This window comes from Coregonus clupeaformis, chromosome 15, assembly GCF_020615455.1.
Source record: "Coregonus clupeaformis isolate EN_2021a chromosome 15, ASM2061545v1, whole genome shotgun sequence".
Lineage (NCBI taxonomy): Eukaryota > Metazoa > Chordata > Actinopteri > Salmoniformes > Salmonidae > Coregonus > Coregonus clupeaformis.
Window position 1 is genome coordinate 64,423,417 of NC_059206.1, and position 17,534 is coordinate 64,440,950.

Sequence of the window (17,534 nt, forward strand, 5' to 3'; positions counted from 1 at the left end):
GTCAAAAGTAGTGCACTGTAAAGGGAATAGGATGCCATTTGGGGGACAGCCTATGAAGGTTCATTTTTTTAATGAACTGTTCACCATTTGAAATGGTAGCTGCCCTAATAATTCCGTTATTTTATCTCTGGAGTCACACTCTGTTCATGACTCTCCAGGTGTCTGAATTCATAAAGCGTCTCGGAGCAGGAGTTGTGATCTATGATCAGGTCCCCTGCTGTTCATATCATCTTGTTCATTATACCTCTCCTCTCCTCTCCTCTCCTCCTGTAATCTCCTCATCCCAGCCAGAGCAGGTTGACCTCCCTCTTATGACTCTGGTTCCTCTCATGGTTTCTTCCTACTGTCACTACTGTCACCTCTGATCACGCTTTGGGGGTTTAGGCTCCAGTTGTTGTCAATCACTGTGACGTGTGTTTATAGAAAGTGCTGAATTGATTAATGAATTGATTGATTGATGATGGATGGATTGATTCCCTAGGTATTGGCGGTCTGGAGGAGTGTGTGTTGAAGTCTGCAACCCTCTCCACCTCCCCCGCCCTCCCCCCATTCATCCCCCTCAACTTCGAAGCTACGCCCATCGTACGAGTGGCCATTGAACCCAAACACCCAAGTAAGTGTCGAACACACACACACACGGTTACACACACAAACACACACACACTTACACCACATTGTGTATTTGTTGAGGTTGTTGCCTGTCAGTGATGTGTGTTTTGTTTGTGTCGTCTAAGTCATCTGAGGTAAGATGCTAATGTTGAGAGGCTAACGTTCCTCCAGCACCCAGTCAGCCAGCCATTATGTCAACCAACCAGCTAGTCAAACAGTCAGTCAGCCACCTAGTCACCCAGCCAGTCAGCTGGTCCACAGATAGTCAGACAATCCTGCAGCTCTTCTGTGGTATTCATTAGTATTATAGCTGAGGGCAACATTGGCCCCCACGTGGAGGGAGTTAGTCAGCTAGGAGTCAGTCAGTTAGCTAGTCTTAGAAGAAAGATGGCTGGTGTTTTTAGTTTGAGGATAACTGTTTTGAGAAGCTTCAAATAGTGTTTTTTTGTTTTCTTTTAAATACGGTAGTTGCACTTGATTGAGCTGACCTGTAACCCTGAAAATTCAAACCACTCCTGGGTTTTGTTCATCAGGGCACTCATCAGAAAGTGTTTGAAAATGTTTTGCGACAGAAAACGAAAATGAGCATTTAGTTCTGCATAAATCCAAGTAGTCCCTCCCTGTTTCGTGATTTCTTCAGTTTGATGCCTAATGAACATGACCCAGGTAACGTCAGTCTTCTTAAAGAAAGACACATTTAGGTTTGAATCCAATGTGTATTATGTGCAGTAGGGCCCATACATGGAAATGATTCATGCTTGGTCTACTAAGAAGTACTTTCCTACAATCTGCTCTGGTCTGGTGGTGTGTGTGTGTGTGTGTGTGTGTGTGTGTGTGTGTGTGTGTGTGTGTGTCAAGGTGAGATGCCTAAGCTGGTACGGGGTATGAGGCTGTTGAACCAGGCTGACCCGTGTGCTGAGGTTCTGATCCAGGAGACAGGAGAACACGTACTGGTCACGGCCGGAGAGGTCCACCTGCAACGCTGTCTGGACGACCTCCGAGAGAGGTCAGCCTCTTCTTCACTTATTTTTATTAAGACAGTTGGAAACAGACGGGCGAGGGGGAGAAACTGGTAGGAAGGTTGGACGCAGGGATTGAACCCCGGTCTCCGTTGGGGAGAAGTATATTATGAGACTGAAGCCAGGAGCGTCATCGCTAAAACATGGGCTCTGCACAGAGAGGTCGGTTGGTCTGTCTGTCCGTCTGTCCATCCGTCTGTCAGTCTTTTTGGCTGTCTCTCTCTCTGTCTCAATCTTTCTTTCTCTGTCTGTCTGTGCGATTTGATTTCAATCTGAGTCTGGTTTCAAGTTTTGCTAACAGTGAAAATAACCAAGGAATGCTGGTCACCTTTGCTACACCAGATTCCTCCCTCTCTACATGCCCAAATTGCACCCTATTCCCTAAATAGTGCGCTACTTTCAACCAGAGCCTATGGGTGTGTGGGTATCCCAAATCTAGTCAATAGTAGTGCACTAAACAGGGTGCAATTTCGACACGGACGCCTTGTAACAGAGTGTAGATGAGAAGCAGACGGCTCAGTTTTTACACGGTCTGGCCCAGTCTCACACGCTGATGATTGACATGATGATTATGTGTGAGACACTGTGTGAGACACTGTGTGTGTGTGTAATGTTTCTGACCTAGAGTGGGTTTCTGACCCTGTCTCTCTCTCTCTCTCTCTCTCTCTCTCTCTCTCTCTCTCTCTCTCGCTCTCTCTCTCGCTCTTTCTCTCTTTCTCTCTCTTTCTTTCTCTCTCTCTCTCTCTCTCTCTCTCTCTCTCTCTCTCTCTTTCTCTTTCTCTCTCTCTCTCTCGCTCTCTCTCTCTGCTGATCTCAGAACAAAGTAATGTGTGTGAATATCTATTGACTGGAGATGCTGTCTTTAGATGTCTCTTCTCTCTCCCCTCTGATCAGGTCATATTAGAAGAGAAGGGGAGAGAGAGCCTGAGGGGGAAAGTGAGCAAGGGAGAGAGTGTGAGAAGGGGAGAGCGAGATGGTGGGAGGGAGGGAGAGAAACAAAGAGAGAGAGAGAGAAGAGAGAGGTTTAAAGAGTTCCATACAGAGATGTTAAATACAGCACATTTCATTTGGATGCTAAGACCAGTTGCTCCCCTGCCCCCCACCCCTGCCATAAACCAAACTCTCACCAGCCTCTCTCTGATGTTGAGTGATCAGGTCCCATGTATAGCTATTTATAATCAATACCTAAAGCTCTTATAAGACCACCCACACACGTGAATGGAGCATTGATCAATCCAATCCTGCCTAGCTCCTGTATTATATGATTATATTACATATGTAAATCAGCATGCGTATCGTTGGAGGTGTGAGGTGGGGAGATAGATATTTCACAGCTTTATTTCAAAGGGAGTTTTCATAACCCCATAATCAAAGATTTCTATATGCTTTGATACTATGAAAGTGATCTAAAGTACAGTGGAGTCTAGGCCTGTGTCTCAAATGGAATGCCAGTGTGTTGCAGTGGGAGAAATGTGCAGGCCTCAATCCTCAATGAGGCCTGCACATCTTGAATAGATTTGATGGTGAGTTACCCCTTTAACATACATGAGTATGTTCAGATAAATTGTTGGGAGATTCTTGGAAACAGGAGGGAATAAGCAGGAAATCCAGGAATTCTGGAAAACTTGGGAATTTTGGCAAAGTAACTGGAATTTTGCAACACTAATGGTGAATATCCATAGTCCTAAAGCGTTAATTCCCCAGAAGAATGAATGGGAATGAGAGATGACCTGTCCTTCGGTGTAACCTTGGTACTAGCTACATCTGCATTTATCTGCATACGTTATCCTTGTCACTAAGTTCATCTGTATAACTTATCAATGTAGAAGAGAGGACCTGTCATTCAGCCAATCAGTCAAACTGGTCATCCTCCCACAACAGAATGATCGATGGCTACATTGGTTAACACGTTATGGATTGGGCCAAGGACACAGAAAGAGTTAGGGAAACAGTCAACGTGTAGTTTATCAACATTGGACTACACTAAAACATAATTTTCATGTTTCAATAAAACTTACTCTCAGTATAACCTTTGGAGAGATCGAAGTAATCAATTATATTACATTACACTTACAGGCACACATACACACACACACACACATATTCATTTACTCGCTTACTTTCTTATGAGGTCAACATTATTATTGCTAACTCAAACACACTGACCAGATTTATAAAGAGTCTCACTGATCTTTACAGCCTTTCCCCTGGAAGACAACACAGGGTGATTAGAAACAGTCCTAAACCAGACAGTATGACAGGGCATACAGGGACTGGATCCCTTCTAGTAATTGTAATTCTATGTTTACAAATAGCCCAGGTCAGCCTGATTAGGTCACCCAGGCAGGCAGGTCAAACACTTGAAGTACCTTGGATAAGAGCATACTCCTGTTTGGTGAATGACAGTCCCAGCCGTAGAGAGAAAACTATTTTATTCTGTCTATGTGTTCTACAGTCGTGGTCAAAAGTTTTGAGAATGACACAAGTATTGGTCTTCACAAAGTTTGCTGCTTCAGTGTTTTTAGATATTTTTGTCAGATGTTACTATGGTTTACTGAAGTATAATTACAAGCATTCCATAAGTGTCAAAGGCTTTTATTGACAATTACATTAAGTTTATGCAAAGAGTCAATATTTGCAGTGTTGACCCTTCTTTTTCAAGACCTCTGCAATCCGCCCTGGCATGCTGTCAATTAACTTCTGGGCCACATCCTGACTGATGGCAGCCCATTCTTGCATAATCAATGCTTGGAGTTTGTCCGAATTTGTGGGATTTTGTTTGTCCACCCGCCTCTTGAGGATTGACCACAAGTTCTCAATGGGATTAAGGTCTGGGGAGTTTCCTGGCCATGGACCCAAAATGTCGATGTTTTGTTCCCCGAGCCACTTAGTTATCACTTTTGCCTTATGGCAAGGTGCTCCATCATGCTGGAAAAGGCATTGTTCGTCACCAAACTGTTCTTGGATGGTTGGGAGAAGTTTCTCTCGGAGCATGTGTTGATACCATTCTTTATTCATGGCTGTGTTCTTAGGCAAAATTGTGAGTGAGCCCACTCCCTTGGCTGAGAAGCAACCCCACACATGAATGGTCTCAGGATGCTTTACTGTTGGCATTTTTTTATTTTTTATTTCACCTTTATTTAACCAGGTAAGCCAGTTGAGAACAGGTTCTCATTTACAACTGCGACCTGGCCAAGATAAAGCAAAGTAGTGCAATAAAAACAACACAGAGTTACATATGGGGTAAAAAAAAAAACATAAAGTCAGAAATACAACAGAAAATATATATACAGTGTGTGCAAATGTAGCAAGTTATGGAGGTAAGGCAATAAATAGGCTATAGTGCAGAATAATTACAATAGTATTAACACTGGAATGCTAGATGTGCAAGAGATTATGTGCAAATAGAGATACTGGGGTGCAAAAGAGCAAAATAAATAACAATATAGGGATGAGGTAGTTGGGTGGGCTAATTTCAGATGGGCTGTGTACAGGTGCAGTGATCGGTAAGGTGCTCTGACAACTGATGCTTAAAGTTATTGAGGGAGATAAGAGTCTCCAGCTTCAGAGATTTTTGCAATTCGTTCCAGTCATTGGCAGCAGAGAACTGGAAGGAATGGCGGCCAAAGGAGGTGTTGGCTTTGGGAATGACCAGAGAGATATACCTGCTGGAGCGCAGACTACGGGTGGGTGCTGCTATGGTGACCAATGAGCTAAGATAAGGCGGGGATTTGCCTAGCAGTGATTTATAGATGGCCTGGAGCCAGTGGGTTTGACGACAAACATGTAGTGAGGACCAGCCAACAAGAGCGTACAGGTCACAGTGGTGGGTAGTGTATGGGGCTTTGGAGACAAAACGGATGGCACTGTGATAGACTACATCCAATTTGCTGAGTAGAGTGTTGGAGGCTATTTTGTAAATGACATCGCCGAAGTCAAGGATCGGTAGGATAGTCAGTTTTACGAGGGCATGTTTGGCAGCATGAGTGAAGGAGGCTTTGTTGCGAAATAGGAAGCCGATTCTAGATTTAACTTTGGATTGGAGATTCTTTATGTGAGTCTGGAAGTTGAGTTTACAGTCTAACCAGACACCTAGATATTTGTAGTTGTCCACATACTCTAGGTCAGACCCGTCGAGAGTGGTGATTCTAGTCGGGTGGGCGGGTGCTAGCAGCGTTCGATTGAAAAGCATGCATTTAGTTTTACTAGTGTTTAAGAGCAGTTGAAGGCTACTGAAGGATTGTTGTATGGCATTGAAGCTCGTTTGGAGGTTTGTTAACACAGTGTCCAATGAAGGGCCAGATGTATACAAAATGGTGTCGTCTGCGTAGAGGTGGATCTGAGAGTCGCATGACACAGGACTGATGGTAGCGCTCACCTTGTCTTCTCCGGACAAGCTTTTTTCCGGATGGCCCAAACAATCGGAAAGGGGATTCATCAGAGAAAAGGACTTTACCCCAGTTCTCAGCAGTCCAATCCCTGTACCTTTTGCAGAATATCAGTCTGTCCCTGATGTTTTTCCTGGAGAAAAGTGGCTTCCTCGCTGCCCTTCTTGACACCAGGCCATCCTCCAAAAGTCTTCGCCTCACTGTGCGTGCAGATGCACTCGCACCTGCCTGCTGCCATTCCTGAGCAAGCTCTGCACTGATGGTGCCCCGATCCCGCAGCTGAATCAACTTTAGGAGAAGGTCCTGGCGCTTGCTGGACTTTCTTGGGCGCCCTGAAGCATTCTTCACAACAATTGAACCTCTCTCCTTTAATTTCTTGATGATCCGATAAATGGTTGATTTAGGTGTAATCATACTAGCAGCAATACGGCATGTGTTTCCTTGCAGGTAACCATGGTTAACAGAGGAAGAACAATGATTTCAAGCACCACCCTCCTTTTAAAGCTTCCAGTCTGTTATTCTAACTCAATCAGCATGACAGAGTGATCTCCAGCCTTGTCCTCGTCAACACTCTCTGTGTTAAGAGAGAATCACTGACATGATGTCAGCTGGTCCTTTTGTGGCAGGGCTGAAATGCAGTGGAAATGTTTTTGGGGGATTAAGTTCATTTTCATGGCAAAGAGGGACTTTGCAATTCATCTGATCACTCTTAATAACATTCTGGAGTATATGCAAATTACCATCATAAAAACTGAGGCAGCAGACTTTGTGAAAATTCATATTTGTGTCATTCTCAAAACGTTTGACCACGACTGTACATGTATCTCTATGGTCCCCACTGCATTTAATCAGGGGATGACTGCAATTATTATTTTGTGTTTGAAAATATGCCAGCCAGTCAGTCAGCCAGTCGGGGCAATGAGCAGGGCAGGACAGAGGAAAGGAAGGGGAGGAGTGTTGGCTGTGAAAGCCGACTGACCCCGTTGTGACATCACATCACAACAACACACACAAGCAGACTGGCCCGTGGCCATTCACTCTCTAGCTCACGGCGCTCAGAAAGAGGTCAAGCCCGTTTTAGCCACTCACGTGGCACGTGGGACTGTGATGTCACAGCGCCAGGGTTCTGAAGCCGGAAGAGCGCCAGGGTTGTCCCTCTGCCCTGGAAAATGGGTAAACTGCCAAGTCAACTGATCCTGACTAAGTTAAGCTGGGGTGAACCAGTCAAACTTTTGTTTATTTCTGCTCACTAATGCACACACACACACACACACACACAAATGCATGCACATATGTGCATGCTCACACACACAAACACACACAGCTTTACACACACAAACACACACAACCTAACCCTTTAAGCCTAAAATTGCATTCTAACAAATTCAGGACATGGAAAAAGTCCTGACTTAAAAAAATGTTTTATCTTACCTTGTCAGGACATTCTGGTCCTGATAATGTAGGAAAACATGTACACACACACGCAGCAATAAAACCATTTCCTGTATGCGCAGTTATGGTTTTACAATCTACAAATGATTAGAAGGAGAGGGTTATGAAAGAGGCTGTGAAATCAACAGTGGTAAGGATGGAGACGTGTACACAGGCTGCGTCTCAAGCTACACCATATTCCCTAAGTGCACTACTTTGGAACAGGACCAACTGTGGGCCGTTCTGGCTCAGACGAGGCATACTTATCCAAGGCTTGCTTGTTTACTTACTTACTTTTGACCAGGGCCCATAGGTTGCCATTTGGGACATAACCATATTTTCCTCAGTTTCAACACGGTGTGAATTTGTGATAAAAAATTATTCATGTCCACAACTCTATGATTTATTCAAGACGCACAGACAGACAACGGTTGCATCCCAAATTGGACCCTATTCCCTATTTAGTGCACTACTTTTGGTCAAAAGTAATGCACTACATATGGAATAGGATGATCTTTGTCGGGTAATTTATTAGTTTTGTTTCCGTCTAGCACCTGACTACTGGATGTGCGTATTTCTCCTCCCCCACTGAATAAGTCATCTTATCTCCCAGCTTGAGGAGTTATTACTTATTAAGCGAAACATTGTTAAGTCTGGAAGCATCGTTCAGAGTGCATCTGCTCTGTTGGAAGAACACATTCTAATCCAAATGGCATCCTAGTCCTTTTATAGTGCACTACATTTGACCAGGACCCATAGAGCTCTGGTCAAAAGGAGTGCACTATATAGGTAATGGGGTGCCATTTGGGATGCATTCCAAGTCTTAGTGAGATCTAAAGAAAGAATGAAGACCCACAGCACCCAGAATAAAACAACCTCACTGTCTGCTGTCTACGTCGGATTCAGGGAACGCTCCAGCGCTTCTGACATGCTTCTAGTAAACATCAGCGAGAGAGGAAGGGAAGGAGAGAGAGGGAGAGAAAGAGGGAGGAATGGAGAGAGAGAGGAAGGGAGAGAGGATGACTTGTTTTCTGCCCTGTTTTCGTATTGGGCTGGCTCTAACTGGATTATATGTGCCCGTTCCGTGTGTGTGTGAGAAAGAGAGAGCATGTGTGTGCGCGCGCATGTGTGTGTGTTGATGTGTGTGTGTGTGTGTGTGTGTGTGCGCACGTTTGTGTGTGTGAGAGAGAGAGTGTGTGTGTGTGTGTGTGTGGTTATAAGGTCACACGCTGGGTAACGAGATGAGCTGGTTCTGTGTGTTGGGACGCAAGTCGTGACGTCTCTCAGCTCAAACACTGACACACACACACACACTGACACACACAGACCGTTTAGGATGGACACAGTGGCCCAGGATCAGACAAGGGATTGCCTGTTTGTGTCAGTAAACTTTGACGGTACTTGGCTGTTGGTCTTGTCGGTAGAGATACATCAACTCTTCTCTCTCCACAGGTAGTGACAGACAGTGTACCTGTCCCAAATGTAACCGTTTCCCCTATGTAGTGCACTTCTTTTGACCAGAGCTTTATGGGCCCTGGTCAAAAGTAGTGCACTATAGGAATAGGGTGCCATTTGGGGCACACACTTGTTTTCTTATCCTAAATTGACCCTCTCTGTATCCCTCTGAGTGTTTTAGCAGTGATGACCTAATGACATCATATTATGGGAGAACCAGACCTGGAGCTTGGCCTCACCAGGCGAGGGTTGTGTTCATTAGGCAGAAAACGGAAGAAGTGAAGTTTCCCCTAGGTACAGATCTAGGATCAGCTTCCCCTCCCCCAATCCTAACCTTAACCATTAGTGGAGAAAATGCCAAACTGACCCAAGATCAGCGTTTAGGCGCAAGTTCACCCTCCACCTAATGTAACATTCTTGGTAGTTTTTTTAAATATAGATTTTTTAATCATTTAGCAGATGTTATTATCTAGAGCGACTTACAGGAGCAATTATGGTTAAGTGCCTTGCTCAAGGGCACATCGACAGATCTTTTCACCCTGTCGGTTTGGATATTCGAACCAGCGACCTTTCCGTTACTGGCCCAACGCTCTAACCGCTAGCCTACCTGCCGCCCTGCAGTTGTCGTGTTGTGGCTTGAATGTCCTGACAAGATGTATCACAGTCATTTGTATCTTGAATAAAAGTTGAGATATTTCCCTCAACAACCTCCTGTGTGGTTTATAATGCAGTAATGCCTCCAGGAAAGATTGAAGAAGCAGACTTGAAGGGGTGTGTGCTTGCGCGCGCTCGTGTGTGCGTGGTGAGTTATGATTGAATATACTGTATATGCTGTGCGTGGCTCAGCATGGACGGAGAGCCTAATAATATCTGACAGGTGTTATTGTTTTGGAAAATAAAAAGACGGACGTGAAAGTTTTCAGCACTCTCTTAAGTTACATATGTGCCTTTACAGTGAGGGAAAAAAGTATTTGATCCCCTGCTGATTTTGTACATTTGCCCACTGACAAAGACATGATCAGTCTATAATTTTAATGGTAGGTTTATTTGAACAGTGAGAGACAGAATAACAACAACAAATTCCAGAAAAACGCATGTCAAAAATGTTATAAATTGATTTGCATTTTAATGAGGGAAATAAGTATTTGACCCCTTTGCAAAACATGACTTAGTACTTGGTGGCAAAACCCTTGTTGGCAATCACAGAGGTCAGACGTTTCTTGTAGTTGGCCACCAGGTTTGCACACATCTCAGGAGGGATTTTGTTCCACTCCTCTTTGCAGATCTTCTCCAAGTCATTAAGGTTTCGAGACTGACGCTTGGCAACTCGAACCTTCAGCTCCCTCCACAGATTTTCTATGGGATTAAGGTCTGGAGACTGGCTAGGCCACTCCAAGACCTTAATGTGCTTCTTCTTGAGCCACTCCTTTGTTGCCTTGGCCGTGTGTTTTGGGTCATTGTCATGCTGGAATACCCATCCATGACCCATTTTCAATGCCCTGGCTGAGGGAAGAAGGTTATTACCGAAGATTTGACGGTACATGGCCCCGTCAAATGCGGTGAAGTTGTCCTGTCCCCTTAGCAGAAAAACACCCCCAAAGCATAATGTTTCCACCTCCATGTTTGACGGTGGGGATGGTGTTCTTGGGGTCATAGGCAGCATTCCTCCTCTTCCAAACACGGCGAGTTGAGTTGATGCCAAAGAGCTCGATTTTGGTCTCATCTGACCACAACACTTTCACCCAGTTCTCCTCTGAATCATTCAGATGTTCATTGGCAAACTTCAGACGGCCCTTTATATGTGCTTTCTTGAGCAGGGGGACCTTGCGGGTGCTGCAGGATTTCAGTCCTTCACGGCGTAGTGTGTTACCAATTGTTTTCTTGGTGACTATGGTCCCAGCTGCCTTGAGATCATTGACAAGAACCACCCGTGTAGTTCTGGGCTGATTCCTCACCGTTCTCATGATCATTGCAACTCCACGAGGTGAGATCTTGCATGGAGCCCCAGGCCGAGGGAGATTGACAGTTCTTTTCTGTTTCTTCCATTTGCGAATAATCGCACCAACTGTTGTCACCTTCTCACCAAGCTGCTTGGCCATGGTCTTGTAGCCCATTCCAACCTTGTATAGGTCTACAATCTTGTCCCTGACATCCTTGGAGAGCTCTTTGGTCTTGGCCATGGTGGAGAGTTTGGAATCTGATTGATTGATTGCTTCTGTGGACAGGTGTCTTTTATACAGGTAACAAACTGAGATTAGGAGCACTCCCTTTAAGAGTGTGCTCCTAATCTCAGCTCATTATCTGTATAAAAGACACCTGGGAGCCAGAAATCTTTCTGATTGAGAGGGGGTCAAATACTTATTTCCCTCATTAAAATGCAAATTAATTTATAACATTTTTGACATGCGTTTTTCTGGATTTTGTTGTTATTCTGTCTCTCACTGTTCAAATAAACCTACCATTAAAATTATAGACTGAGAATTTATTTGTCAGTGGGCAAACGTACAAAATCAGCAGGGGATCAAATACTTTTTTCGCTCACTGTATGTGTAGGACTCTGTTTAGTTTGTTCTGGCTCTCGTACGAAGTAAGTAATACAGCACATTTGCAATGCATAGGTTGTCCTGCTTGTACTCCCTCAGGGAGGCCAACTTTATTTGTGTGGCTGCATGTGAGTATTTCCATCTCCTCACTACAGTCGTGGTCAAAAGTTTTGAGAATGACACAAATATTAATTTTCACAAAGTCTGCTGCCTCAGTTTTTATGAATGGCAATTTGCATATACTTCAGAATGTTATGAAGAGTGATCAGATGATAGTCCAGCAAGCGCCAGGACCGTCTCCTAAAGTTGATTCAGCTGCGGGATCGGGTCACCACCAGTGCAGAACTTGCTCAGGAATGGCAGCAGGCAGGTGTGAGTGCATCTGCACGCACAGTGAGGTGAAGACTTTTAGAGGATGGCCTGGTGTCAAGAAGGGCAGAGAGGAAGCCACTTCTCTCCAGGAAAAACATCAGGGACAGACTGATATTCTGCAAAAGGTACAGGGATTGGACTGCTGAGGACTGGGGTAAAGTCCTTTTCTCTGATGAATCCCCTTTCCGATTGTTTGGGGCATCCGGAAAAAAGCTTGTCCGGAGAAGACAAGGTGAGCGCTACCATCAGTCCTGTGTCATGCCAACAGTAAAGCATCCTGAGACCATTCATGTGTGGGGTTGCTTCTCAGCCAAGGGAGTGGGCTCACTCACAATTTTGCCTAAGAACACAGCCATGAATAAAGAATGGTACCAACACATCCTTCGAGAGCAACTTCTCCCAACCATCCAAGAACAATTTGGTGACGACCAATGCCTTTTCCAGCATGATGGAGCACCTTGCCATAAGGCAAAAGTGATAACTAAGTGGCTCGGGGAACAAAACATCAACATTTTGGGTCCATGGCCAGGAAACTCCCCAGACCTTAATCCCATTGAGAACTTATGGTCAATCCTCAAAAGGCGGGTGGACAATCAAAAACCCACAAATTCTGACAAACTCCAAGCATTGATTATGCAAGAATGGGCTGCCATCAGTCAGGATGTGGCCCAGAAGTTAATTGACAGCATGCCAGGGCGGATTGCAGAGGTCTTGAAAAAGAAGGGTCAACACTGCAAATATTGACTCTTTGCATAAACTTAATGTAATTGTCAATAAAAGCCTTTGACACTTATGGAATGCTTGTAATTATACTTCAGTATACCATAGTAACATCTGACAAAAATATCTAAAAACACTGAAGCAGCAAACTTTGTGAAGACCAATACTTGTGTCATTCTCGACTGTACACATCTTTGTAAGGTTACAAAATTCCACTAACTTTTTTCCAGTTTTTCCAGAAATCCAGGATGGAGGATTCCAGAATGTCTGCTTATTTACGCCTGATTCCAGGAATCTTCCAAGTGGGATTTCTGGAAAACCTGGGAATATTTGGACATTTCCCAGAGTTTTGGGAACCCGATATCTGAGTCTCTGTGTTCTTCTCATCCTCCAGGTTTGCCAAGATTGAGATCAGTGCCTCCAAGCCGATCATCCCATTCAGAGAGACCGTGATCAGACCACCCAAAGTGGACATGGTCAATGAAGACCTGGGGAAACAACAGAAGGTGGGTGTGTGTGTGTATCTTTTAACAGATCTGTTGACATCTCAAACGACACCCCACATACTAGTAGTGTACTACAACTGAAGATGCAGCAGCAATCTATGTGCACTATTACATTTACATTTTAGACATTTAGCAGACGCTCTTATCCAGAGCGACTTACAACTATCTAACCCTACTCTCCTGTGTGTGTGTGTGTGTTCTCGTGTGTGTGTTCTCGTGTGTGGTGTGTGTGTGTGTGTGTGCGCGTAGGTGGCTGTGCTCCACCAGGTGAAAGAGTCAGACACCCTGCACCTGGACCCCAGTGGCCTGGTCACCCTCACCACCCCCAACAGACAGGCCACCGTGGGGGTACGGGCCATACCGCTACCCGAAGGTGAAAGAGAGTTGGGTGGTTGAGTTTGTGAGGGTGTGTGTGGGTTTGTCAGTGTGTGTTGATGTTTGTTGTTGTCAGACTTAACTTTCTTCTTAAGTCTATAGTTAAGGGGAAAAATGGCAGTTAAGAAGACATTTCTTCTTAAGAAGGTTTTGTGAATCTGGGCCCTGATCCTGATCATAAAGTGTCCTGTTTTGTGTAGAGGTGACTCTTCTACTGGAGGATAGTGCTGACTTGATCCGGACCCTGGAGCAGGCAGGTCAGGCCCAGAGGGAGGGGAGGACCCTGGACATGAGTACCCGGACCCTGGATGCCCTGATGGGGATGAAGAGCAGGCTGGAGGCCCTGCTGCAGGGGAGGAAGTGGAGGAACGCAGTGGACCGGATATGGGCCTTCGGACCACGCAGGTATTTCATATGGGTTGAGACGGGATGGTATGCAGGTATTTCAGGGTGTTTCATATGGGTTGGGATGGTATGCAGGTACATTACATGAGCAAAAGTATGTGGACACCTGCTTGTCAAACATCTCATTCCAAAATCATGGGCATTAATATGGAGTTGGTCCCCCCTTTGCTGCTATAACAGCCTCCACTCTTTTGGGAAGGCTTTCCACTAGATGTTGGAACAGTGCTGTGGGGACTTGCGTCCATTCAGCCACGAGCATTAGTGAGGTTGGGCGATTAGGCCTGGCTCGCAGTCGGCGTTCCAATTCATCCCAAAGGTGTTCGATGGGGTTGAGGTCAGGCTCTGTGCAAGCCAGTCAAGTTCTTCCACACCGATCTAGACAAACCATTTCTGTATGGACCTCGCTTTCTGCACGGGGGCATTGTCATGCTGAAACAGGAAAGGGCCTTCCCCTAACTGTTGCCACAAAGTTGGAAGCACAGAATCGTCTAGAATGTCATTGTATGCCGTAGCGTTAAGATTTCCCTTCACTGGAACTAAGGGGCCTAGCCTGAACCATAAAAAACAGCCCCAGACCATTATTCCTCCTCCACCAAACTTTACAGTTGGCACTATGCATTGGGGAAGGTAGCGTTCTCCTGGCATCCGCCAAACCCAGATTCGTCCGTCGGACTGCCAGATGGTAAAGCGTGATTCATCACTCCAGAGAACGCGTTTCCACTGCTCCAGAGTCCAATGGCGGCGAGCTTTACACCACTCCAGCCGACGCTTGGCATTGTGCATGGTGATCTTAGGCTTGTGTACGGCTGCTCGGCCATGGAAACCCATTTCATGTAGCTCCCGACTAAAGTTATTGTGCTGACGTTGCTTCCAGAGGCAGTTTGGAACTCAGTAGTGAGTGTTGTAACCGAGGACAGACCATTTTTTTCAGCACACGCCGGTCCGGTTCTGTGAGCTTGTGTGGCCTACCGCTTTGCTGCTGAGCCATTGTTGCTCCTAGACGTTTCCACCTCACAATAACAGCACTTACAGTTGACTGGGGCAGCTCTAGCAGGGCAGAAATGTGAAGAAACTGACTTGTTGGAAAGGTGGCATCCTATGACAGTGCCATGTTGAAATTCACTGAGCTCTTCAGTAAGGCCATTCTACTGCCAATGTTTGTCTGTGGAGATTGCATGGCTGTGTGCTCGGTTTATACACCTGTGAGCAACGGGTGTGGCTGAAATAGTGGAATCCATTAATGTAAAGGGGTGTCCACATACTTTTGTTTATATCATGTATTTCAGGGTATTTCATGTGGGTTGGGATGGGATGGTATGCAGGTATTTCAGGATATTTCATATGGGATGACATTTTGTGTTATTTTATATGAGATGAAATGGTTTGCTATGCAGGTATTTCATGGTAATTAATACGGCCTTGTTGTTCTTATTAGGTATGGACCAAACATCCTACTGAACAGCGTAGAGGGGTACCAGAGACCGTCCGTGTGGCACTGCCTCGAACGAGAGAAGGGAGAGAATGAGGGAGGGGAGAAAGCTGAGGCTGGCTCCATCCGAGACTTTGACAACAGCGTTGTCAGCGGTTTCCAGCTCGCCACCCTCTCTGGTCCCATGTGCGAGGAGCCCCTCATGGGCGTCTGCTTCTCCGTGGAGAGATGGGACATTAACTTCCCCACCCAGGGGACCCACCTGGAGTCTGTGACTGAAGAAGACGCCAACTCCCATGATGCATCAGCGTCCATTTCCGAAAGCCCCGGTGAGGCTGGAGGTCAGCAGGAGGCCTCAGGCAAGGCAGGGGTAGTGGGTGAGACGCCTCCCCAGGCAGAGGGTGCCGTGGCTGGGGCGAGCCAGGGGAGACGCAGGGCGGAGGTTGGGGCCGGGCTAGTGGACTGCTACGGGCCGTTCTCTGGCCAGCTCATAGCTGCTGTGAAGGAGGCTTGTCGACACGCGTTCCAGGCCAAACCTCAGAGACTCATGGCTGCTATGTATACCTGTGAGATAATGGCTACAGCAGAGGTGTTAGGTAAGAGGCTTAGCAGTACACACACGATAGAACACACAGACACACACACGCGATAGAACATACAAACACACGGCAGAACACACAGACACACACACATGATAGAACACACAGACTCACACGATAGAACACACACTGGGCAAAACACAAACTAACCACTGATGTCTTAGGTAAATAGCTAAAACACAACACACACACACCCCTTCAAGTCTGCTTCTTCAATCTTTCCTGGAGGCATTACTGCATTATAAACCACACAGGAGGTTGAGGGAAATATATAAACTTTTATTCAAGATACAAATGACTGTGATACATCTTGTCAGGACATTCAAGCCACGACATGACAACTAAATTACCAAGAATGTAACACCAGGTGGAGGGTGAAGTTGCTGCACAAAACTCACATTCTAGTGTGATAGGAGTCCATTGGACTAGTAATATTATACAGTGGGGGAAAAAAGTATTTAGTCAGCCACCAATTGTGCAAGTTCTCCCACTTAAAAAGATGAGAGAGGCCTGTAATTTTCATCATAGGTACACGTCAACTATGACAGACAAAATGAGAAGAAAAAAAATCCAGAAAATCAGGTCTACAATTTTGTTTCTGGTGTCCTTTGACAGCTCTTTGGTCTTGGCCATAGTGGAGTTTGGAGTGTGACTGTTTGAGGTTGTGGACAGGTGTCTTTTATACTGATAACAAGTTCAAACAGGTGCCATTAATACAGGTAACGAGTGGAGGACAGAGGAGCCTCTTAAAGAAGTTGTTACAGGTCTGTGAGAGCCAGAAATCTTGCTTGTTTGTAGGTGACCAAATACTTATTTCCACCATAATTTGCAAATAAATTCATTAAAAATCCTACAATGTGATTTTCTGGAAAAAAAATCTCAATTTGTCTGTCATAGTTGACGTGTACCTATGATGAAAATTACAGGCCTCGCTCATCTTTTTAAGTGGGAGAACTTGCACAATTGGTGGCTGACTAAATACTTTTTTTCCCCACTGTATATTATCCCATCCCAAATCTCTTAACTCATCCACTAAAATGTAGAGAAAACATTCATGATGATACAGTATTGGTTGATATTTATTAACAGAAAATATTGCCTGGTAACCACCCCCATTATTACTATCCATGCTCGAGAAATATTCTAACATTTGTCTTTGGAGTGTAGTGTAAATGATCACCAACTCTTGTTTTCTAAGGGTGCGTCCCAAATGTCATCCATTTCCCTGTATAGTGCACTACTTTTGGTCATCATTAAGATTAAAATTAGCCTTGCCCAACTTATGTTGGGGATAATCAATAAACAGATAATAAACCATATCTGAACAGCATGTTTAGCAGTCACATCCATGTCCAGAAAAAGCGCTCAGCCAGCCAAATCACCAGAATGAAGTGTGTTATTATGAAGCCCATTTCAGAAACAATATTTATTTTTACTCACTTTTGCAATGCTAGCATCCCTTTAAATGGGTCGTTTGTCAAGCTCTTCTAATAGCTTGTTGTGAATACCAATGCTCTCCGCTCTATATACCCCCACTAGGAAAACTTAGTTTCATTAGTATCGATGAATGTGATCCATATTTTAATTACATGATGTATATTAAAATAGATGTTTACTTCACTACAAGGTCTTATACCATTTAGTGGAGAAATAGACTTGATCAATACCTCAATTACATCGTGT

At 45.0% G+C, this 17,534-nt stretch overlaps 1 protein-coding gene across 2 annotated transcripts in view; it reads left to right on the forward strand.

The window, feature by feature from the left end:
* Positions 1-17,534, forward strand: part of efl1 (elongation factor like GTPase 1) — a 116,409-nt gene that overhangs the window by 74,657 nt on the left and 24,218 nt on the right. For both annotated transcript variants that reach the window (XM_045225282.1, XM_041899147.2), the window contains exons 16-21: positions 482-613; positions 1,468-1,615; positions 12,932-13,043; positions 13,293-13,416; positions 13,619-13,823; positions 15,259-15,848. In XM_045225282.1, coding sequence (XP_045081217.1) covers positions 482-613; positions 1,468-1,615; positions 12,932-13,043; positions 13,293-13,416; positions 13,619-13,823; positions 15,259-15,848 — 1,311 coding nt within the window. The remainder of the gene's footprint in view (positions 1-481; positions 614-1,467; positions 1,616-12,931; positions 13,044-13,292; positions 13,417-13,618; positions 13,824-15,258; positions 15,849-17,534) is intronic.